The 24,952-nt window shown below is 41.9% G+C and overlaps 1 protein-coding gene across 1 annotated transcript in view; it reads right to left on the reverse strand.

Annotated features, from left to right (window-relative positions):
• The window catches only part of cntfr (ciliary neurotrophic factor receptor), a 202,143-nt gene that overhangs the window by 72,269 nt on the left and 104,922 nt on the right, over positions 1-24,952 (reverse strand). Inside the window, exon 4 of the mRNA XM_076758967.1 lies at positions 12,592-12,825. Coding sequence (XP_076615082.1) covers positions 12,592-12,825 — 234 coding nt within the window. The remainder of the gene's footprint in view (positions 1-12,591; positions 12,826-24,952) is intronic.

Genomic DNA, 24,952 nt, shown 5'->3' on the forward strand with positions numbered 1-24,952 from the left:
ATATCCCTTTCTTCCACTTTTCTTTTTTTTTTCTTTTTAAATCTCAGCCGTGTCTTGATATAAATTCTGCTGTATCCCTTTTCCATCTCTCTACCTCTGTCCCTCCCTTTCTCCTGTCTTTTCCCATGCTGCTGTGCTCTGTGAGTATGTCTGTCCTTTGGGACCATTCCATTTAGCCACAGTCCAGGCTCACAGCTGCCTGGTCCCCAGAGAGTGGACCAACAAGCTGGTGTAATTGAGACATCCCCACGAAGACAACACTGCTGCACAATAACCCTGTACTCATCGGAGACAAATACACACTGTTACTGCTTCTCTCAAAAGTATTGCTCTTCCTTACGCCAACAGCACTACCATCAACATTCTGCTGCTTCTACTGGTACGACTACAACTATTTCCATTACTGCTTCTCATATTGCTACTGTAACTTCTATTTTTACTACACCTACTACCAGCACTAGCATTATACTCCATAAATCCAGTCATTTTGTCTAATTCAGGGTGAAGGTCATTTATATTTCTTTCACCACAACTACTGTGATCTCCAAATTTCTGTTTTATAGCCCAGCAACCCAAAACACAGGACACACTGCATTTGTTTCCAAATCTCACTGAAGACATGATCAACACCACTTTGGAAATAAGAGAGAAGCAAAGAGGCTCGGTCACCGAAGAGGTAAAGCGAAATTGCTATAATTTTATATGGAGTAATAACAGTTTGACTATTGCTTTGCACAAATGAGTAGCTACAGCAGGGGCTGGCGCTGGGGTGGAGGGGGAAGAAAAGAAGGATAGAAGAAAACACGGGGAGACAAAGCACGAGTTCATTTATTCATTTAATCTATAATGGAGACATGAAAGCAGCCCCGTCCTGCTAATACTGCAAATAACTATACTGTTGCCTAATTTGACTTTTGTATTTCTCTATGTGATTATGCTATACAGTTATCTACTGATTCTGCTGCTGCTACTAGATGCAATTCATACTCTAAGGACACATTCTGTGCATAGAGTGGACATGAAGCAGCACAGTGCACATTGAGTATGGTGTTTCTATTATTTTCTCCACCTCATTGATATCAATGAGGCTAAATAACAGAATCATGACGATAGGCTTCCTCGCAGGACCGCAATGGCTTTAGCTAGATGTACCTAATAAAGTGGCAACTGAGTGTACGCATGTGTAGAAATCTCCCAAGACATACAGTGAGGTCTATTGCTGGGCTGATAAAGACAAACTTAAACTGGAAAAGCCGCCGGATTCAGTCTTAGTCAAGGCCACTTTTACTCAACGCGCAACTTTTTGTGTATTGGACTCAAAAATGCCAACAAAGCTGTCTTTGTTTCCACAGAGGGTAGGTGCCGAGGAATGCGTTCCCGAAGCACTTCTTGCAGGGCTAGCAGATTGCTCTATATTATCATCCATTTAACAAGTCAGTGAGTGAGTGAGGAACAATCTCCTTCGGAAGTGCAGATTAGTTTGCTGCATCAAACAGAAATGGCCCGAATAGACTAAATGGAGGAGTCACTTTTATCCTGGAGCGTGAAATTATGTTAGGGTCTAGTCCATTACACACACATGTGAAGATGTACAGCGAAAGAAATACAGTGAGCATGCACACGCTTACGGAGATGCATGAATACGTATACGCATGTTGAACTCTACATATATATATCCATGTACACATTTTGTTCTCTGCCCTCTCAGAGTACATTCACTTCCATCTCTCATTTATTTTCCCGCGCTTCTTCTTTTTATGAAGACACACACACTCTATTTCTTTGTCTTACTCTCTCCTTGTCACACACATGAGTCCACACACCGGCAGGTCTGTTACCCTCCCTATATCCGAGCAGGCTGGTACATGAGAGTCGAGGGATGCTTACGAATTTGCTTATTTGTCACTTTCAGAGCTTTGGAGCAGCAATGACAATCTAAACAATAAAGAGGAAGGATTTTCTACTTCGAAAGAGATGCACAATGAAACTAAGATTGTCCTTTATGAGATACAGTTCAAATGAAAATGACTATGATTTTGCATATCCTTAGACAATGAAAACCTCTCTGTATGATTCATATGTGTGTTTTATAGAAAATCTGCAAATATGGCGAAATGTAAACCTCTATAATAATGATACGTGAAAACATGTGCAAATCTAACAAATCTTTGTTAGACTGAACAGTTTCTGTGTCTGTGCTTTGACAACATGCTTTTGTCGGCTGTTGTGGGGGACACATTAAACTGAATGGATGTGACAGGGCTGGCTGAAAGGGTCAGCAGGAGTGGACAGTTTCACCTCTAAAAGCATTTGACATTTGAATCTTTTTTGCAGCCACACACACACACACACACACACACACAAATATGGCCGCTGAACATGTTTTCATGGATATCTGACCATTCCTCAGTTGCTTGACGTCAGTGGAGCAAACTGCTCAACCTCACGGCTGGACACTGAAGCAGGGGGAATACTTTCTGGTCAAAGTCTCTTTTTTCCTCTCTCTCAGACACTCAGACACACACACACACACACACACACACACACACACACACACACACACACAGGATCGTAAAAGGGCCGAGACAGCCCTGAAATTTGTATTTCACTGGCCACTAATCAAGAGGGAACCGGCCTTTACCTTCTTGGCACACATACAAAACACACAGTGACAGCCACTGACGCACACTGACGCACACCGACACACAAGCACGCTCACATACATGTCCACACAAAAATGTAGCTGCAAAATTTTGGCATAAACAAAGAGGTGCACGCACACACAGAAAGACGAAGAGTGACGAATTAATATGAAGCACAAAAAAGGCACTCACAAGTAGCTGCACCTACATACATACTCAGAGAGAGAGAGAGAGAGAGAGAGAGAGAGAGAGAGAGAGAGAGAGAGAGAGAGAGAGAGAGAGACACACACACATACACATAGCACAAGCATTTCTGTTTTGCTGCATGTCAACTGAAGGAAAGCGGAGCGAACAGAGGAGACAAGATAATAATGCAGTCAGTCGGTTTATTCCACTACCCCTGGATGGGTAATTAGAGTGAGAAAGGGAGAGAGACACACGAGAAGAGATGCAGAGAGAGAGAGAGAGAGAGAGAGAGAGAATACAATGAACCATGGCTTACCACAATTTACTGATCCTTCCTTTTTATCAGAAAAAGTTTGATCAAAATTCACTTTTTGAATCTCAGACAACCAATCAGTCCAATTCATTGACCCCAGGATCATGGAAAACCTGTTACTGCAATGTTTAGAAATCTATGAAAAAAGGAGGAGGGTGCGCAGAGATGACAGCAAGAAGAAGAAGAAGAAGAAGAAGAAGTCTGCACATTTTAAAGATTGACGGAGAAAGCAAGAGAAGTTGTGGGATTAGCAAAAGGAAGCAAAGAACTGGAAGGTTTAGGACAGCAACAACACCCTCATCTCCCACCACCAATTACCAGATATACTCCGATGGCTTTGTTTCATGCAGAGCGTTTGAGTGGAACGGAGCTGGAGCATTGCAAATTTAATTGGTGCAAGGAGCAGCATATTAGACGACTGGAAGTGATGCTCCAGCTGCTCAAGTTCAGCCGCTGAAGTTTGCTCCAGTTGGCTTTAATGCTACCAAGAAAACATGAGCCTCATGTTTCTGACACAGATGTGGGCACTTCCCAGAATGCCCCAGGTTGTTCCAAGTTCAGTCTCGTCACACAGACGCAAAAAAGCCGTGCGCTGAGGGGGAGATGTGCTTACGTTAAATACATTGTTAAGAGCGAGCATGAAAAAATCCCATCTGATCACAACCATACGCCGGCTTAACTTCCTCAGTTTGACATCTCATCATGCACTTTATGAGCTCATATGTTGATCATTGTGTTGTTGTGTTCCCTCATTTCATTGGCTGACACTTGTATTCTCAGTCCAGATGCCATTTAACCATGTTGCCTTATCCTTTTTTAGGTTTCAACGGATGAAGCCATCATAACAGCCACAGCCATGTTTTTTTTTTGTTTTTTGTTTTGGCTTCTTTATATAATAAAGTTCTTTTCTTCCAGCACAGAAAGCACAGCACCTTTTTTTTTTACTATTTCTCATCATGGCATGCACAGTTTCATTTTTTGTTAAATCCTCACAAAGGTCCTGAATCCTTTCTATCTGCACTATTTCCTGTGTTAGGCTCCTGTTCCCTCAACTAAGCTCCTTGGTCTCTAGCCGCGCCTTATCTAACTTAGTCTCCCTGCACTTCAGCTTCTTCCTGAGGAGACTTTCACCACACCTAGCCAGCTTGATCTACTGGCCCCTGTTATTAACTTCAGCTTGCTTTTGCAGCTTTCTCTTCTTCCGAACCTATTTGCATTTTTACACAGAAGCTTGAGCTCTCTGTGTTTTAATCTGCTACCACTGATCAGACCCACAAACATACTCTCATATCGTGGCTTTTCATGTAAATGTACACAGCTTAAAATCTGCTGAGATGTCTCTATGAGAAATTGTTTCATACTATCTCAACAGGCCAGACAGCAATGCAGCCATACGATAACATCAATGGATTAGCATTCAACAGATTGTCTTGATCTGCTAGGTAGATGGAGATTACGGCCGAACAATGCACTCTAACACACACCATATCCAGTGAGGCCAGCAGGAGTGCACTAGAGTGTAACGTTGCAGTATGAGACTTTCAATGGAAGCTTATATACACCGAACTACAGAGAGAAAGATGACAAGAAGAGGAGAAAGCAATGGGTGATATGGGATGGATGAGGGGACGGTATAAGAGGATTAGAGGAGAAGAAAGGAGGGGACAGAATGAGATAGAAACCAAAGGGTTGCGGCCAGAATTTTAAGATTTTTTTTTTTTTTGGGGGGGGGGGAATTAGCAACAGTCAGGAAGAAGAAACGATTCATGGGTGAGAGTGATGGACGGAGTGGTGGGGGGTATGGTGAAAAGTGATGGGGATGGGGAAAAAAAAGGACCATACTGCATGACAGTCTTAAAAAAAAGATGACCTTGGCTGAGCTTCAAAGCCTTTGAACTTCTACTTTGGATCTGTGTTTGTGTGTACAGGTGCTCCTTTATACTGAAGCCACCAAAAAACGTGAGCTCTAATCTGATTTATAGATGTATAAAGTGTTTCGAGCTCTGGATGGACAAAACATGTAAGACTGCTGAAAGCAAGCAAGCACGAGTGCACGAGTATTTTCTTCAGGCCTTAACGCTGCTAATGATTTTTGTCTTTGAAACAGTAGCACTGAGAAGAAGGGAGAGCGAAAACAATCTGCCTTGCCAGATTACTCTTGATACCCAACGGATACGAAGAGGCCAAAGCACACAATAACTCTCTCTCTCTCTTTTTTTTTTTTTTTTTTTTTTTTATATTATGTTTGAGTTTCCCTCATGGTTTCCCATTGACTTCCTAAACCGGGCCCGTTTTCCCATTTGTTATGGCTGTCTGCTACAATAAAGTGATGGGAGTTGCTGTTGTCCTACAAATAGAGCAAAAAATGAAGAGGCCAGAAATTGGCGATATGGAGCGGAACAAAATAGGAGAAATGGTTGTTGAGGCAGAGAGAGAGAGGGAGAGGAGACAAGGATGAGGTGTTTAGCACAACACCTAAGACACCGGGGGGCACTTAGCATTTAAATTCTCATCAAGTCTTCCAGACAATCAGTTCAGTTTAGGCTGTTTGATTCCTGCAGCAAAGTCATATTTTCTCTTGGGAAGTCACAGGTCAGCTACAGTCCAATTCCTCTGGAGCGGCAGGGTCCTGGTCCTGCTCAAGGACATCTGGTGGCACTGCAGATTTGGGCCCAAATCCTACAAACTCATGAATTTCAATTGAACTAAATGCAATGAAATGAGCTTAAATCTGAAACTCTGTATTTTTTCAGTCTCCAGATGAAGGTTTTTGGCAGATCTCAGCTTCCTCAGGATAAGAGAGGCTAGATATGAAGTCAGTTTCCTTTAGTTCATAAAGCATTCTGATTATAAATGAGAGACAATATGTAGCAGTACCAAAAATAAGAGACATCATTTCTACTTGGGTTTATTTTCACAAGTCAGGCTATTTCAGTGTAAAACTATTGCCTGTTTGTATTTGTCAATCCTTCAGGCCTTCCCATCCAAACACGCATTTGCATTTTTAAGACTTTAGAATACTCATTTCAAAAAGTTTCGGCAAGCTGGGCTGCTTCCCCTGCTGACAGAAACGAGACCCGAGAGAGCAGCTGAGGTTGACAAACTGTTGAATTAAATGCTCAGGCCGTGTAAATCCTCCATGCAGGTATTTTCTATTTATTATGATTGACCGAGCACTGGGAAAGGCAGGGAGAGTAATTAAAATGGAAGCTGAGTAGTCCTAGCTACGGCCTTACATGCGGGGGCCAAATACTTCCTGGTTTAAACAGGAAGTCCCAGAGGAGATGGAGCTCTACGTATTCACCCTTATAGCGATCTGTCTGCAAAGAGACAAGACAATTCCATTACCCAGCCATGTAGCACGGGTCCCCTGAGTGTGTGTGGGGATACACACAAAAACAAGCTGCCCAGGGAAAAGGAAATAGATACCAATTGGTGTGTGTGTGTGTGTGGAAATGAGTTGCCTGAGGGTAAGAGATGTGCATCAATCTAACAAGAGAACTCACTCCTCCTTCAACTCATCCACAGCGAGGCTGAAGGCGACCAGTCGGCGTGTGAGCTTCTATGTGTGTGTTTGTGGTCTTTTGCAGGCTACACTTGGGGATAAACATTTGATTTAACCAACTGAGGAGGAATGGACAACCTAAATGTGAACTTAATTAGTGTGCCTAATTCAATTTTCCTTAAACGATATCCTTGGGGTTAAGACAAGGGCGAGGGCTACACATGTGTAGTTATAATTAAAGGCGATACAAAGCTCCAGAGAGTGTGTCGCTGTACTGTCCTCAGACAGACGCTATCCTTATGTGTGCCTTTGTGTTTGCGTCTTCCAGTTGGTGCAGAGGCCAAGGTGTCATTTTAAAGTTTTTTTTTTTTTTTTTAATACTAGTGCTGACACAATACCTAATTTTGGTATCAATACCTATAAGATACTTTTGTTTTTACCTCAATTTGAGAAATGAACATGTTTTTATATGTATATATATAAATAAAAAATACATCAGAAATAAAAGTAATCTACATGCAGCCAGACATGCAAAAACTTTCAGTTAATAACATAATAAAATGATTTTTTTTTTTTATTATATCAGTATCTGCTAAAAGATTAAATGACCACAATTACATTTATGACGAGAAACAAATATATCCTCTCATATCTATTATGTTGCTGTTATGTCGACTTCACCTTCCTTATGTGTTAGATTAACAGAGGCAGACAGAGACTGACAGACTGAACACGTTTTAAGGAGAAAGAAAGACTCCTTCTAAATGAGCTTTCCCTTTTCCTTTTTTCAGTGCTAACCGCAAACACGCACACACACACACCTTAAGCCAAATGGACGTGGCCTCGTGAGCCAACCCACACCCACAGCACTGGCGGTTAAGACTTCTGTTATCATTTGTAGCGTTAAGGGGGGAAAAAAAAGCCTACTCCGCAGCAGAGTTTACATAATGGCACTGCTATGATCTTAGGGCGGCTCAGACTGGATTTGTTTATAAGAGTGAGTCCATGCCAAACCAAGAGCCCCCTTTCTTTTGTGTGATGATTTATGGTATAAATTCATTACTAAACAGACGGCAGTCTTGCTCACAATATAAATGTTTCTCTTCATTATAGATGTTTAAAATCTTGTCATTGCAGTAATGGGAGCGCTCTGTCTAGAGTGCCTTGATTGTTCCATGAATTATCTATCAAGAATTTGGGGGAAAAACAAGGACTTCTTCTTCTTGCCCTCAGTCAGCTGGCAGGCTGAGTGACTGGCTAATGGGCCCTAAAGATGGGGAGTGACAGAGCTTTTAGATATGTATGACCTGATGTTTGGAGGGCCATCGCCATTTCACAGCTCTGGGCCAAGGAGGACGCCCCCCAGGAAACATCAACTTCATGTAGTATCAGCTATTTTCTGTTTCATCTAGGCCCTCATGTCAGCCAGTGATCACTGGCATTTCAGAAAGCCTGCAGATGTGAAGTATGGTATATTTTATTTACCTTTTTACCATCATTCAGAGCTTATGCAAAGATGCAAAGACACCGCACTAACTCAAAAAACATCATCATTTTGTGCCATAATGTTGGTCATAAACACATAACAGACTCAGAAGTTGTCCTCTCTACTCTGTGGCAAGCCATCACAAGACTGAATATATAAACATTTATTTTCACACAATCACTCGCACGATGTCAACTCACAAGCACGAATCTTGCAAATGCTCTGTCACTCTCACCAAAATGAGCAAAAAACAGAGTACAAGTCTGGCTGTGGTTTCTCTCGAGGAGGCTAACGAGCAAGCTAACCATGAGGCCCCTACAACTGCTGCCTGCTCGAACAGCTGCATTATGGATGGGTTGCAAGAGGGAAAAGCACTACTGGATCTTGTGTGACAAACTACATATGTATATAAAGAAAACTAACTGACAAGGTCTGTGTCTTGCAGGATGACGGATGACTGGCCCGATATATGACCCTCTGCAGCTGATGTCGTGTTTGCTGGGAGGCTAAATAGCTGAATATCTGGGCGACTGCAGCCCATGTTGTGATGCTATAAATTGTTTTGCTGACGGCAATTGAGGACAGCTATAGATAGAGGAATGGACAAAGCCAGAAAAGGGCAGGACCGCAATAACTTCCACGTTGTGACAGCGTAGGGAAAGGATGTTGTATTTCACCAAAGAGCTTTGGAGTTTTATCACCTCTTGCTTATTAAATGATAATAAACTTTTACTGCCCATACTACTTCATTTTTCTTTATCAGTGTGTCACTTTCTATCTCTATACCGCTGTACTTCACTCCTCTTTTTGAATATAGTGTCTAAAGATGTCTGCCAGTACTCTTGCGATGGAGTTTGTGTGTGTGTGCCTTTTCTTACAGGAACCTTTTTTTAAACACCATATGGCGATGGCGTCCCGCCATGTGTGTATCAGCTTAACACGCGAATGCAAATATATTTTTGTAGTTTTTTCGGAAGTAATTGTGGCTTTATGTGTATCCAGCGTGACAGACCGAATGTAAACATCCTACAGTTATATACAGCGGCGAAACAAGGCAAAGAGGAAGAGAAAGAGACATCACAGCGGCAGTAAACTTTCACATGAAAATGCAAGTCAACACACACACACTCGCACACACACACACACACACACACACACACACACACACAACTGCGGTCTCCTTGTGCTGACATTATGTTGACACACTGCTGGAGAAAGATCACAAAAGCATCATAGAATTAGTGTAAAGGTGGAGCGAGCACACATACACACAGCTGGGTTCGGGGTCATCGTATGACGTCCTCCGTTCTTAATGCAAACCAGTGTAAACACTCAACTAACGGATGCCGCCGCAAACTACAGGCCAAAACACAGACAGACAGAGACGGAGGGGGAAAGGATGTATGGAGGATGTGGAGAAAGATAATGGGAGAGTGAGACAAGAGGATGAGAGGGACAGATAGGGAGAGGCAGGGAAGAAAGAGTGGAAGCGGGAAAGGAAAAGAAAAGAAAGATGAGAGGTAATTCCAAAGTTTGAGGAAAAGAGAGACAAAGAGTGAAGGAGAAAATTTAAAAAGGCAAAGACAGATGGTTCTGTGCTGTTCTCCTGATAACACTTCTATCTGTGTAAAACATAACAAGCCCCTGGTGTAAGTAATAAACACTGCATAAAATCAAACTATCAGCATGATGGTAATCATAACAAGTGTAGCCTGTCATGGCGCCATTATCACTGTATCTTTGCAACACTTTAAAGTTTTCGCAGGTGACAGTTAACATAATGGAAATGCAGATAAAAATAGAGTGAGAGACGGCGAGAGGAGGCAAAAGAGAGAAGCACAGAAATAGCAGGAAACAGCGGGGTAGTGAGAGCAGATAAAAAGCAGATTGAAAAAAGACAATTACAGAAAGTGAGAGCGATGAAGAGGAAGGATGCGAGATGGCAATCTGAGTTTGAAAGGCAGAATTAAAGTCGATGTTGCCCCAGTGTGTGCCTGGAACATGCCATAAAATCACCAACTGTGATCAAGGTAATTACATTCACAACCAGCCTAGACCACGAAGGCACTGTTTCCCCAATCTTGTAATTGACCCCCGATGAAGAGTTACACAATGTAACTTTGTTTCTCACACACACCGTTTGAGACCACCAAAGTGTTATTATGATGCAGAAAATTACCGCCGATGAAAAAAAAAAAAAAAACACATGCACACACATCTCTTTGCACACACACACACACACACACACACACACACACACACACACACACACACACACACACACACACACGTATCCCGGTCTGTTTATTCATTGCATCATTCACCCTGCTGACACAATCTAGCATAACATAAAACTCTCATTAATTCAGTATTATTTCAGCATTCGGTAATTCATCATTGCCGATATGATTAACCAAACTGTCACACTCCCGTACAGTCTCATTCATCAAACATTTGCATGGAAATGTTGCGTTTAACATCCGCCTGGAATGAAATCGTGATGGGTGGTGTGCTTGGCTTGTATCGGGCCTGTTGACAGGTGCATGGAATCCTACAGGTGCGGTTTCCCAGTCAGCGCTCTGTTTCGTTTTTTTACAATGAACTTGGACGTTGAATGGGCGCATTTCGCTGTGTGCACGCTATGCTGCGTCGCAGATTAGCAGTAAAGCCATTTCCTGTGGTAACATCGTGACTCAGCACAGGCGAGCCAAAAGCAACAGTCTACCTTTCTTTCAATCCATTTTTTTTTCTTTTCTTTTTTTTTCGGATGTCGACCTGAGGTGCACACTCTATAACAGTGTCAGAAAGAAGAAAACTGGTATTAGCTCATATTTTTCAAAGCCGTGGGAGCAATGAATCAAGCTTTTTCGTCTGCAGTGCATCAAACTGTGTCACTTTTGGCACCATTTTGAAGTGTGCTGCCATGACTGATGCCAAAGCGATATCTAATTTCACCTGCTAGCCAGCTAGCAGCTGAAGTATGATTCCTGTGGAAATTTAATTTCAAACGTTCCCTTCTTATACCGGCAACAGGCTCAAACGGAGGGAAAGTGGAAAGTGATCACTTATAATGTGAGGAAATGCTGGCCAGCAGAGATAATACGGGAGTGCATCCCTCCTTTTTTTTTTTTTTTCCCTGCCACAATAAGAAAACATTAATTCACTGTCGACTAGGAAATGTTTTTCTCAAACCTGTCATTTGAGAATAGACAGGCAGCCATCAATCACGGAGCATTACCCCAGTGACAGATGAATTTAAACAGCCAAAGTGAAGGAAAAGGAGGAGGTTCAGGTGCAGATTAGGAGAGGCACTTGTCACAACAAATCTGAGGTATTAGTGAATGTAATAGAAATAAACACTCATGTGGTTTTGCCTAATTTATGATTTATGATGAGTAATAAAATACAGCACTGTTGCATTCACCTATGTTACAACTAGCCATGCAAAACCAAGTATTAAATTAATAACATAACCATCAAATAATGACCTAATAAGGATTTCTCTCCCTGGGTACTTTTGTTAATTTTGTGTGCAGTTTAAAGACTGACTGGGTGCATGAATAAAGGTTTTTGGCTTTGCCCATTTCACAAACGTGTTTTCATTGCAATTATCCTCGGAGGCACTTGTCATTTACAAGTCTATCCCATCTCGACATCATTATGATTATGCACGGACCCAGTGTATAAAACCTTCACCATCAGAATAATGGATCTCAAAGGAGGCCATTGCCAAATCACAGGCCACTGTGACATGCCGTTAAATTGACACTCATTTAGCTTCTGTATGATAATCAAAATGCACAGCCATAACGGCAAAATGGCCAAATGTCATTTTAACAACTAATCATTAGAGCTTGTCAGCTGGCAGCGGGTCTCTGCTGCGAAGACTGCTGTCATGACAATTCAAGTTTTATATTTGCATTTAAAATTTAAAATGAAACAGTCCTTCAGATATTATAACGGACTATTAACTTTGTCAATTAGCTAAACTTCTCATTAACCGTGGAAGCAGCAAAAATACGTAAAAAAAGAAAAAAAAGTCACATTATATCAGGCTCCGAAGTGTTGAGTATTTAATAATTATAGAATTTTGATGATTAAAGTGTGAAAGAATGTGTAAATAAAACAGTACTTCGTGAAATAAGAAATTAAGAAATTACTGAAACATTTGAGAGTATTACAAGACTTTTAATATGAAAATGTCTGCTTATCTGCTTATGTCGCAATATTACTTGTATTTCATGCCACTTTTTATGATAGTGTCACTTTTCATGATGTCACTTTTCCTCATTGTTGTGTGGACACTGCACACCTCTCACCTTTCAGCCAATCACATGCCCCCCCTTCACACTCACAACTTTGACTAGGATTACCCAGTTAGCACCTGTTGCTAGAGCAATAAGAATACCAACGAGACCCTGCAGAAGTCAGCTCCTATTCCAATTGTCGGGCTACTTACTGCCGATGTGGAGGTAGATGGTGTCGCGTCTCTCTCCGTGTGGGTTCTGAAAGCAGCTGTAGAGTCCGTTGTGGCCCAGGTCCACTTCGGTCAGCATCAGCCTGGGACCCTCTAGACGGTGCTGGGCCTTCACGTCCGTCCCGTTCACCTTCCATGACACTGATGCGTCATTGTCCAGGGAGCCGCACTGCATGGTGACGTCACTGCCCATTCGCTCGTACTGGTTCCTGGCAACTGGAAAGGGACACAGGCAAAGATGAAGTGTTAGCGATATCAGCTGCTAATGACAAGTGAAATATCTGGTTGAAATGACTGCCCTCTGTGCATGCTGGCTCTGAGCAACAAGAGGCAAAGCGAAGCGAAGGGAGAATTTATTATTTGATAACAGTTTCAGTTCAACTGATATGATAAACTGTATGGAGAAATTGAATAGTATTTGGTTCGTGGGGCCGAATTCAATCTTTTTCAATCGATTTGGGGTTGTTTATTACAGTCCACCTTCCCACACTGCTTAACCGCTGATCTGTAGTGGCAGGTTTTGTACAGTTCATAAACATTTATGATCTTGCTTCTTCCAAATATTACTCATCCTTTATAGAGAGTGAGGAATGGGAAAAGAAAAGCATTTTGTTCCACACAGTGAGCCAGTTTTGGAAGAGGCACTGGAGAAAAATGCAGAAGTAAAAAAAAAAAAAAAAAAAAAAAGGAAAGAAAAAAAAAATCAGACGTGTCCATGTTGCTTTTATCCTTCTATCAATGACCTTACAGCTGACACCAACGCTGCCTTTCTTCATGGGTTCAGAAAAGCTGTAGAGACCATGACCCTGGGGGGGGGGGGGGGGCAAAGGGTACATGTGAGTCTAATGGGAGTGTTAGCCAGGACACTGGGGTTAGTAGCCCTGCTCTGTTTACAAGTCCCACAGGGCCATTCATGACCACATGCAGTGAAGACCCCCGATTAACACTTAAGCACTGAGGATCAACAGCGCAACCAGAAACAACAGTGAAATATTGATCCCCATCTTCGGAAAAGCCCTCATCTATGAAGAAAAGACGAAAAGAAAAAAAAAAAAGAGCCCCTACTGGCCTGGGATCAAATGCTGTCAGGATCCTTGTCTTGACAGCATCTGATGTCTCTCTCCCTGTCTTTGCATTTGTCTGTCACTCCCCTCCCTTCTCCCTCTCTCTCTCTCACTACAATGCTTCTCATTTTGCTGTTTTTCACTTGAGCTGGCTTCCAAAGAACATCCCTCTTAACGCAGCTGCTGCAGACGTCAACCTCATGTTTCATATATATTTCATGTCCCATACCAGGACCATCTATATTCAATAGGACAAGATCCCTGCACCCATTAACATTACCCTGACACTGTTTGTTCTTTCTCTCCATCTGGCGTTCATTACCCCTCGACCTCCCCAGCATCTCACCCTCTGCTCCCTGTCTCTCATTCATTCATATCTCTCTTTTTATTCAGTTATCACTCACGTGTTATCAGTCTTTTTTTTTTCCATCTGTCCATCCCAGTTATCTCCAAGCTTGCCCTCCCCATTTCCCTGAGTCCACATAATGGGCGTGCATATGCATGTGAGTGGCAAGAAATGCCAATTTCCTTTGATCTCCTCCTCTGTCAAGTCACTTTGAACGGATGTGTGACTTTATTTACATAAAAAGTTATTTCCGTCTTAGCGAAAAACCATACAGTTTGACTTTGATGTTAGCTTTGATGATGGTGATGCTGGTGCCCTTGTGTGACAAGGAAGAGAAGAGAAGAGAAGAGAAGAGAAGAGAAGAGAAGAGAAGAGAAGAGAAGAGAAGAGACGCTTTCCTGCAGTGAACATTCATGAGTTCCTGAAAAAAATATGAATTCTACAGGAGGTGCTATTAAATCTACTATTTTATCAAAGTGAGAGAATATATTCAAAACTCTATGCCAAAAATTCCTTTGAGCGCCTTTAGGTGGCATTAAGCTGCTCAAAGTAGGAGAGTGAAATTCTAATCCTCTTCCGATGATGTCATCAGAAAGAAGTATTTAAAAGCAGGTTTCAAAAAAAAAAAAAAAGTGTGCCCCCCCCCCAGAAGCTGAAATAACCTTTTTTTGCTGCTTTTTCCTGTATATCCTTGAGAGTCTCCACTGATTCTTTGACCTTCTCTCTTGCCCCCTTCCCGACGTCACATCCTTCTTATCTTCTCAGGTTACATCACTCTTTCTCTCCCTCTGTCCTTTCCAATATCCATTCATCTCTCTAGCCTTTGCTCCTCTCACCCTCTCCCCGTGTTTCATTTCTGTCTTCTCCCTTCAGCAGCTTCTTGTCTTTCTCCCGTCGTATCAAAGTTAACACTCCGGTCCTCCTCTCACTCTCTGGCAGTCGGTCTCTATCTTTATCTCTCCTCCTGCACCCCTGTCTCCTTACTTCCCACCCAGCCATCTGCCTCTATGCACATCCTGCTTTGAACTTCAAGTTCTCCAGCTCGTCTGTCCCACCCTGTTTCTCTCATTTAGTTCAGTCGGTCTTATGCTTCTTCTTTTCTTGCTTCTTCATTGTCAGCTGGTTTAAACACCAAAGACCCATCGATATCAGGTATTTAAGGAGTATTGCTTTAAGTCGGCTTATAAACATAATGGACTAAAAACAAGGATCAGACAAAACTTTTCAAGCAGCAACAATGAGCTCTCGCGCTAACAAGCCATGCCGATGATATAAAATGTTAACGCCTATTCTTGCAGGCGAGCTGACCTGTTATGGGAAGTGTTTTCATTAACTATGTGCAAAATGTTCCAGAATGGTACTTGCTGCAGCTGTGAGCTAAGTGCAGTTAAAGCCAACTCTCCTTGATTCGAATTGGCTTAAATTATTCAGACAGCACAACACCTTCAGCTGCAATGTGCAGATAGATCTGTCTCTCGAAACCAGGCTGGTAAACAACAGGTAATGGAGTGACTTGGGAGTCCCTGTAATTTGTGCCATGGTCACGGAAATTACCATAGCAGCACTATTGTTGCTTAATGCACCCCATCACATACTCAAGCTCACTGACAGGTATATATCCACTGACTTAAAAAAAAAAAAAAAAAAAGAATTTGACATTTTGCTCATTCTTTTATCTTACTTCATTTTTGCAGCCATATCATCATGCATAATAACACACCCCAAGGTGTCTTGATGCAGTTCTTTGCCTCCTCCTTGTCTATCATTTTTATTTAGTGGCATGTTTTATCATTCACCTAAATTTTGCATCTTGTAAAAAATCTTCTGAATCTTTGAAAACCAACAGATATACAGATTCATTTTCAAAAATATCAAATTTATTGTCAGCGGCGCTCTTTGGCACAAAGGGCTGAACTTTACAGGCGTTCGGCTGCACAGGCAATACTTGGCGGTAGGATCAATTCATTTGTTTGGTCTTTTTGGGTCGACAATAAGAAATTTCCAACCACATCTTCAACTTCAAATTTCTAGTTTGCATGTAATGTAGTCGGAATTAGGGAATCTTAATGAACAAAATACCAACAGATGATGGTTCAGATAGGTGGGCCACGTGTGACTGCATTCAGCTACAACTCTCTGCTGTAGCAACCTGCTGCAACTTATTTTCACTGTCTGTGTTTCCCTTATCTCACTCTCCCTCTGTTTGTCTCTCTGCTCACCTCTCCCTCTCCCCACTCCATCTCACCTTGAAGCTGCTCCCTCTGAATTCCACTGAAACTTCATCATTCATCAGCGCTCCATCAGTTACCATGAGCATTCTGCACACACACCGCACATGCATAATACACCTTATACCAACAGTGGGAACACAAGTAGATTCACTTATGAGTACACTCGTGTACTCGCTCACACATCTGCACAAGCTCCCACACCACTCTGCATAATGTCCTCATGCCTCATCAGCATACAGACAAGCAGGCCTAATAACCATAATGACATTCAGCTCAAGTGCTATTGATCTCATGGTAATATATAGAGCGTTGTAAGCAGTGTTAGAACACTCTTATTCCCAACCAAACCAGAATAAGAGTCATCAATGTCCTTCATAAAGCTTCAATTCTGCTCTTTTTACTCATTATTCTACTTACTTATGTTGATGCCAACTGACAGGGCTCCTCATGAATAAAGAAGCCCATGAAGCTCCTGGAGGCAAAGCAGATCCGATAACTTAAGCTATTTTCAAATTTAGACACGTTTTGTGCACTGCGATAAAGGAGAAGTCAAGTGAGTTATACCACAGAAGATAAAAAATGGCAGAATTGAGCACACTACATGCGGCGGCAACTTAAAATGATCTGATTCATTCATACATGTCATGAGTAATCACTTAAAATTCTGCACGATGGCCTGCATAAAGGTAGCTTAAATAAAGCTTATTCAGTGCATCATTTTAACTCCCAGCAGTAAGTCCATCACACAAACGCATGTCGCACATGTTGTTTATGCACATGAAACCTTAATTGAAACCCACAGTAATGTTAAGAGAAAACTTCATTTCATAATTATATGAATATTTTTGCATTTGTCAGTGTTGGAACAAGCATGACTCTGTTTCTGCAGCTGTTTTAATATAATAGGGAACAACAGGGCTCAAGGGGTTAGCGGGCAGATGCAACTAGTTTTTCCACATTACAGGAAAGTTGAACTTTTTTCTCATAGTAGGATACTGCAGGGCACTGAGGGTATTGTAGTTTTTCTGCAGCACCGTAATGTTTATTTATTTATTTATTTTTTTTCCAGAGCAGAACCATAAACAACCAACATCACGTGATGTTTTGAGGTCAGAGGTGCTAAGACCTGCATGGCATTACAAGCACATATCCTTGTCCAGAGGCGTCTTAAAGAGAACTGAACACACACACATTCACACAAACCGAAGGGCAACATGTTGCATATATGGGTGCATGGGCCGTTTACTAAACTGCCATAAGTGATGAGCTACAAAGACACAACACACTACCTCTGCAGATATGCAGTTGCACACATTAACATACAAATATATACGCACACAGACAAACTTGTGGGTATATATGTGTGTGTGTCTGTGTGTGTGTGTGTGTGTGTGTGTGTGTGTGTATATATATATATATATATATATATATGAGCGGTTGGTGGTAGAGAAGCAGAAAAAATCTGAGGAGGGAGAGGAGAGGAAAAGTTGTCGCTTGTGGTTTAATACAAAAGACTCTGAGATACAGTGCAAAGTATTCAAGGGGGATGAAGACACAGAGAATCACTGTCGTGTTGTTTGCTTTATGTGAACAGCAGGACACTCATAAATTCATCATCTTCATCCTTTGCATCCTTGATTAAGTGTAATTCAACCAGAAAGATCAATTAAGGTCAAATTACCATTAGCCAAGTGTCAGAGAGGATATTCATGAGAACAAGTGGCCCCACTGTTTGATTAGCTGATTAAACACCGCAAGAATTACTTGTTCAAACATCAAGAGCCATTGGGCAGGACATTGTTGCACCTTTCCACCACGGCATCATCAAACGTCTATTCATGAAGTGAGGACATTGACTTGGAGGAAGAAGTTAGCTTAAAGCTCACTGATTTGAGATTTATACATTGATATATACCAAAATATGTACGCCATATAATATAGGTCTCTATATGACAGTGTGATACTTGTATGGACTCTTGCATCTTTGCCATCTTGGCCACAAATTACCTTTTTAAGTTGTTAAGGTTTGATGACTTGTTTTTCTTCTGCCACCACTGTTTTCACTGGTTTCACAACTAGCATGCACTGGCAAAAGAGCATAGTGTTTCATCAAAGATACACATACACATGCACACATGTACACACACACACACACACACACACACACACACACACACATACACACACACACACAGACCCTCATAGATTAGAATACTGATCAATTTTGATTATGGCGCACCAGCTGTGTGAGTCTACATGTGCATGTATGTGTTTCAATTTACAGAATCTCTGCCTCTCACATGTGCGACGGTATGGTTCTATCATCCTGCTTCTCTGAATTTACTGTCTGTGCATACATGCATGCATGCGTGCGTGCGCGTGTGCGTGTTGTGCGAGTAACCAGCTCTAAGTTATGATCCGGCTCCACAACAGTGGCGTGAAATGAAATTGAAGCTCAGCGCTCGCATCCTGATTTACCATCTCAAAAGTGTTATATTCCCCATGTATTCATGTGTCTGTGGGGTCGAGTGCGGTTGTGTGTGTGCATTTGTCTATGACAATGTGTAATTCCCCATGTGTGTGCAGCCCCCCTTGCGGATTCATTGGCATGTGCATATCAGACCGTGTCGCTCTCCAGCCGGGCTGTAACACACTAGCACATTTATCAGTGAATCGTATTTATAAGCCTAAGGGGGCCGTGCCTTTTCAAAGTCCAACAGTAAAATATTGGATTATCTGACACATAGAGATAGAGCCAGGAGAATTATCAGTTTAGGTTTATAAGATCAAATTTTTTCACTCGGCGGCTGCACATGCTGACGCTGGCTGGGCCACTTACACTGATACAGAGAAATAAAATCGATCTTATTTTTCTGGAGTGAGATGCTTTTTTTTATCTTCTTCTTCTGTTTTTTTCACTTTAAATGAAAATTGAAATTGAAAGCGTGAAGTTCATTCAGTCTCTGTTCGACATCACATTTTAAATAAAATACAGAAACTGTACTTTGCTCAACCTCTGACCCACTGCATTTCATTTACACTGTAGAAATACTCAGATTTGACTTTACAAACTGTTCTTCAAAGCTTTCGGGTTAACCAATGGACAAATAGTCTGTCACACATAGAATTTCATACTTTGGGGAAACTAAAGGATAACTTCTGTAATAAAATACTAAAGTGCTTGGTATGTAAGAAGCGCCTTTAGAAGAGCAACCATAAGAAACATCATATTTCAGAAGGGCTACTACTGTCCAATAAAACAATGCCAGAAGACATCTTGAAAAAAAAGAATGCTAAAGCTAGGCTAGGTTGTAGGTCACATAAATAGTGAATTTCTGTATTTTTTCAGGCTAGTTAAAGCAAGCAGAAGCAAGTGATTTATGAGATCACACATGGGTTATTCACGTCTGATTGGGCTTTTGCTCAGGGCCTCTGATGCACCACCTGTCCTCCCGCTTTGGCCTTCACTCGTCTTTCCATTACCCTCGCGAGCACGGACTCGAACCATCAAAATCATTTCCACAATTATTTCACATCATTATGTGGCCTTAAGCCACGCATATTTATCATTAGGTTGCAAATAATGTCCACTGGCTCGCAGACTCAAAAGCGGTTTTGTTTGAATTTGAATAGTAAAGCTCTTAGGCAAAAGGCAGGACGTTAGGCTTTAATGATGTGGTTAAAATGTTGAGAATGCAGAGAAAGGTCGAAAAGAAAATCAAGGAGATCATTGCATAAAGGTTTACTCTGATCCTCATTTTCTATGTGCTCCTGCAGATTCCTTTTTATCATGAACAGCCATGTGTCCAAAAAATTCAAAGGTGGAAGCGTTCCTGCAACCCTGCTGGCTTTAATACATTTCATTACGGTGTTATACTCGACTATAGCAAATATGCCTGCTTGTTGTGCAATAAAGAGCCTTAAATAAGATACATGTGTTTCTTACAGATCTTTTCAAACAGAGTACGTGTGTTTATTTGTTTTTCGACGGACATGAGGGGTCTTTACAGTGATTTAACTGAGGGTATCACGTCGTAACCTGTGCATGTATGGACTGTATGAGATGAAATGGAAAGCAACTGTGTGTTTTTGGTGATTCTGTTGGAAATAGATCCATTTCAGAGGATCATGCTTCAGTTTAAGGGTCCAGGTATTGCCACACTTTCACAACTGGCACAGTAGAATACAACGGAGCCATTGTGAATGTTATTAGTAACACCTGTGCTTTCCCTCCTGAGAAGTCCAAATGTCTGAGGTGAGAAAGGTTGTTTATTAGGGGAAAATATGGCAGAGAACTCACTGGTTTCAACAGAATTTTGTCTCTTTTACATCCCTCTAGATTGATATTCAGCTTACTGGCTGTTGGCTGGCACAAAATTGCAAATACTGTATTGACAACACATCGCATTATAACTCAGGATGGGTAATTTTGACTATTTCTTGACATTTTATACTTTAATCATTAAAGGGTTCATTGAGTTTCCGTCCTGCAGGAGACTGAGGAGAATGTTAATTGTGTCCAGTCTGCACTCGCCCACACAGTCCTCGGTAAGCTCTGATCAGCCAGAATAGGTAACACCTGTGTGGGCGTACTCCAGGGTCTTTTTAACAAAAACACATACATGAGTAAATGTGATGAACAATGCTGAATATCTGCTGCTTTTCTCAATTTCATGTCACTGTGATCTACATTACAACTAATGAATTGTACTCGTGGTCTGGCCATGTGAATCTGTCTGGCAAAACTGGCAGTTTTCACTCTTTTCTCCCAATTTTAGAGACTGAACGACTGTCAGTATATGAAAAAATAACAGAGATGAGGGAAAATAATCACAGCTTGCAGCCCTAGTGATGACCGTCCCTATAATATTCTTATATTTTTATGCACTGAGATGTATGCATATCCTGCATTGGATGGATGATACTTCACACAGGTACTTTTTTTTTTTGTTGTTGTTCTAATCGTTTCTTACAGCCAGAGAGACTTTTCCTGCCTCAGTCAGCATGTGGCGGAGCTGGTAAGGCGGGTTCCTCAGATGTTTCTTTGAGGTGTGACACAGCAAAAGGCTAAATCCCCCCACCTCGGTGATTTATAAGACAGAGATCCGATTAACTGCTGTATGACATAATAAGCATCGCAATAAACTGCTGTTGACACTTTCACGGTCATGCACATATTAATACACTGAGACAGATGCTCCGTAGATCTCGGTCCACATGTAGTATACGCTTACACACACACACTCATGTAGGCCACACAGGCGGGAAAAAAACAAACTTTGATAGAAGTACGCACGGACGTACACACTTCTGCACCCACCCACACACACGCTCTCACACATACACTTCCTCTGCAAACATCTTGGAATGAAGTTATCACTTTATCCTCTCCTGTCTCTCTTTCCCACAGAGAGATTAACATTCACTCTCTCTCTGCATTTTGCCTCTCTTTTCATGTGAGCACTGAGGCAGCTGCAGCTGTGTAAGTGTTTGTATGTGCGAGTGTGTGCTTTCTGTGCATGTGTGTGTGTGTGTGTGTGTGTATATGAGTCAGGGCACCAACGCTCAAATAAATCAACTTCCTGTTTCCTGCCATCTTATCTCGGAGCCACCACACATGTAGACGTACAGTGTTTGTGAGTGTGTGAGTGTGTGCGCGTTGGTCTGATCATTGTCGTCATCATCTGGCTTGCGGAAGCCACTGGAGAAGACAGAAAGATTTGCAGGCAACGGGGTTAATTGACACTTCACATTTTAGATGTCTGTGTTCTGGGAGGAACATGGAAGCAAGGGAGATAAGAGGGAGAGGAAGAAGTGGAGGGGAAGAGAGAGGGAGTGGAAAGATGAAGAGGAGAGAGCGGTTCGAGGAAAGGGGGACAGCACAGGAGGGAGGAAGAATTGTTGAGAGCGAGTAGGGCAGTTAATATTTTACAAGCCTGGATTAGAGGGGTCATGAAATGAGGAATGGGAAAAGGATTCCTGAGAGCCAGCTACAGGGAGAAGGAGAGAAAAGGAGTGGGACAGCTGGATAATGCCGCTTTGATCAGAAACATCTGTAGGTTTCGCGGCGGAGGGAGGAAAACAGTGAGTGGTGGGACAGAAATGACTGCGTCCCGCTTTATCTGTTTGTCTGGACAGGTTTCAGTCTGACTTGCTATCTGTGTCTGGTTTCTTTTTCTGTCCGTCAGCTCCAGTTTGTTCTTGAAGGATCCTACTTGCGGTTTAGCATGCTTTAACTTATACTTCTTGAAGGAGCGTATTGGTTCAAAATGACTTTAATCAACATTTGTCCACTGCACGTCCGGAGTGATGTTATGTGCTGCAAGACGACACCAGTGAACACAATTAAGCTCAAACAGCATTTTCATGCAAAACTGACGACTCAGAAAAGCCTCAAGGAATAAGAAATACAGGGTTCTAAAAACTACAAATCAACATGATTATCTATCAAAAATATACGCTTATTACAGTACAGTAATTGTGCAGCATTTACTGACCAAATTACAGCCTGGCTTTTTAAATTGATTTCCCATCCCGGCAGCCACTGGTTTCCATGCCTTCCACTGTGTTATGAGAGACAACTCACAGAGACTTGAGTCTTGCTTCACATAGTAGGTAATCCATCATGGTGAACATTTCATCCCCACTATTTTTTGTCACATCAGCAAAGACCCAAATCTAAGCATCTGATTTGCATTCCATTGACCCATCCTGACATTAGCGATGTTGTCTCTAACCAGACTGGCTGTCTCAGCTCACAAGCAGGCTGTAATTGTTGGGTTTTAGAAGCGACATCGGCCGCCAAGGCATTCTCAGAATTGAGATTTGAATGAATATGCCGACCCATAATTATATTGGTGCATTTCCAAAGTGAAGCTGTGGATAAATTAGAGCTGACACCCTCTGGTCGGTTGGTCCACATGCTCTAGTCCAGCTAAATCCTCATTGGTCAGATAACTGATAACCATCAGACGATGCTCTGGGCGGGCACTGAACAAGACTACTGAGTGGTGACTACAGACAAAAGCTGTTTTCTCACATGAACTCCGGACATAGTCTGCAGATGCTTTACATGTATGTAGCACACAACAGGAAACATGTCAGACGTGTTCTCATCTAATGGACATACTCTGTTGGGTTTAGGTGGGGAGTGGCACATGGTAGAGTGCGCCTCCTGCACACCGTCCACCACGCCATTCTTAACACCACCAACACGACGCTGTGTATTTTCTGCACCTGCTCTCTTCACACATGGGCTTAAGCAGATATGACACAAACTTTGTACAAGGGAGCCGGAAGGGTAAAGTCCACTTAATGTTGGACATTTGCATTCTCACACAGGCTACAGCTCCTCCGGGTAACATCTGGATAACTTCAGGGTTGCAGTGCATGTATGAGTGTATGTGTGCATGCATTTTTAGTTGAACCAATCAGTTAGTTGAAGAGTAAGTACAATCAGTCGTCCAAGATTTTCTCTGCTTGACTGCAGTCCTAGATTGGATATGATTTTTAGAAGAAAGAAAATTACAGCAGAAAAGCAAACTATGAAATCACTGGCAGTATCATAAGCCATAGAAAAGGGGATGAGATTGTTATTATCTGTTTTTGTAATGAACCATGCATCTAATAAATATGTTTTCTAACTCCCCTTTGGCAAGACTGTATAATAATGATAATCACACATAAGCCTGCAGGAACCTCCCTCGCAGTGCTAATCTTATTGTTTAATAACATGGCCAACATCACCCTAAGCCTTCCCTGAGAGCCAAACTCTGAAGGTCAGTGCTAATACCAAGCCGCTCATTTATTAAACCAAATAGGGAATACAGACAGAGATGAAACAGTGAGAGTGTAAGATAAAGAGAAGTAGAAAATATAAGGAGATGGGGATGATAAAAGTGGGACTGAAGAGACAGAGAGGGAAAAAAAAAACACGAGAGCAAAGAAGGGCAAAGAGAAAGAGTCTAAGGCATATAAGAGGGGTCATGGAGGAAGTTAACAAGGGGATAAGAAAAAGTATGAAGTGATAAGTGGGTAAAAAGAGGAGATGGAGGAGGGGAGGGTTTCAGAGGGAGAGATGAGAGGAGAGAGGGACGGTTAGAACGATGGCCACCTTAATTAATGGACTGTAATATATGACAATATTCCTGGGTTCCAAGATAATATCAGCAAAAATTACAGCCTTCATCTTGGGCACACTGTGCAAATATACCGTGACCTTGACAGAGGAACTGAAGTGGCAGGGAAATTTGAAAAACTCTTGACAGGAACTAAACGAGTCATGCCCGCGATAAAAAGATATGATAGCTCCAATTATGAAGGAGGTTGATGAAAAGCATTGAGTCCCCCCCTCCCTCCTTAAAATCTGCTACCACTATGGTGCAGAATCCAGGCCAGCTAGATGCACTAAGTGCTATCAGTTCGCTTGCCAAGTTGACTTTAAGGCATTATTGACGGTTATTTGGATTTATTTGTAACTAAAGGAGAGTTCATTTTCAAAATGTCAGTTTTATGGACAAGAAATATGACTTGGATTTTTGTCTATGTAGTGTCTTGGGGGTGTTAGAGTGTCCATTTAGTCCAACGTGAAATAGCTCTGTCCTTATGTTTAAATGCCTTGACAGTCGAGCATCTCATAAAGGCAGCAGGATGTCCAAGTCTCTAGTGGTGTGACTGCTGAAGTGAAGCAAGATGGCAAACCC

Source organism: Chaetodon auriga, chromosome 19 (assembly GCF_051107435.1).
Source record: "Chaetodon auriga isolate fChaAug3 chromosome 19, fChaAug3.hap1, whole genome shotgun sequence".
NCBI classification, from domain to species: Eukaryota; Metazoa; Chordata; class Actinopteri; order Chaetodontiformes; family Chaetodontidae; genus Chaetodon; species Chaetodon auriga.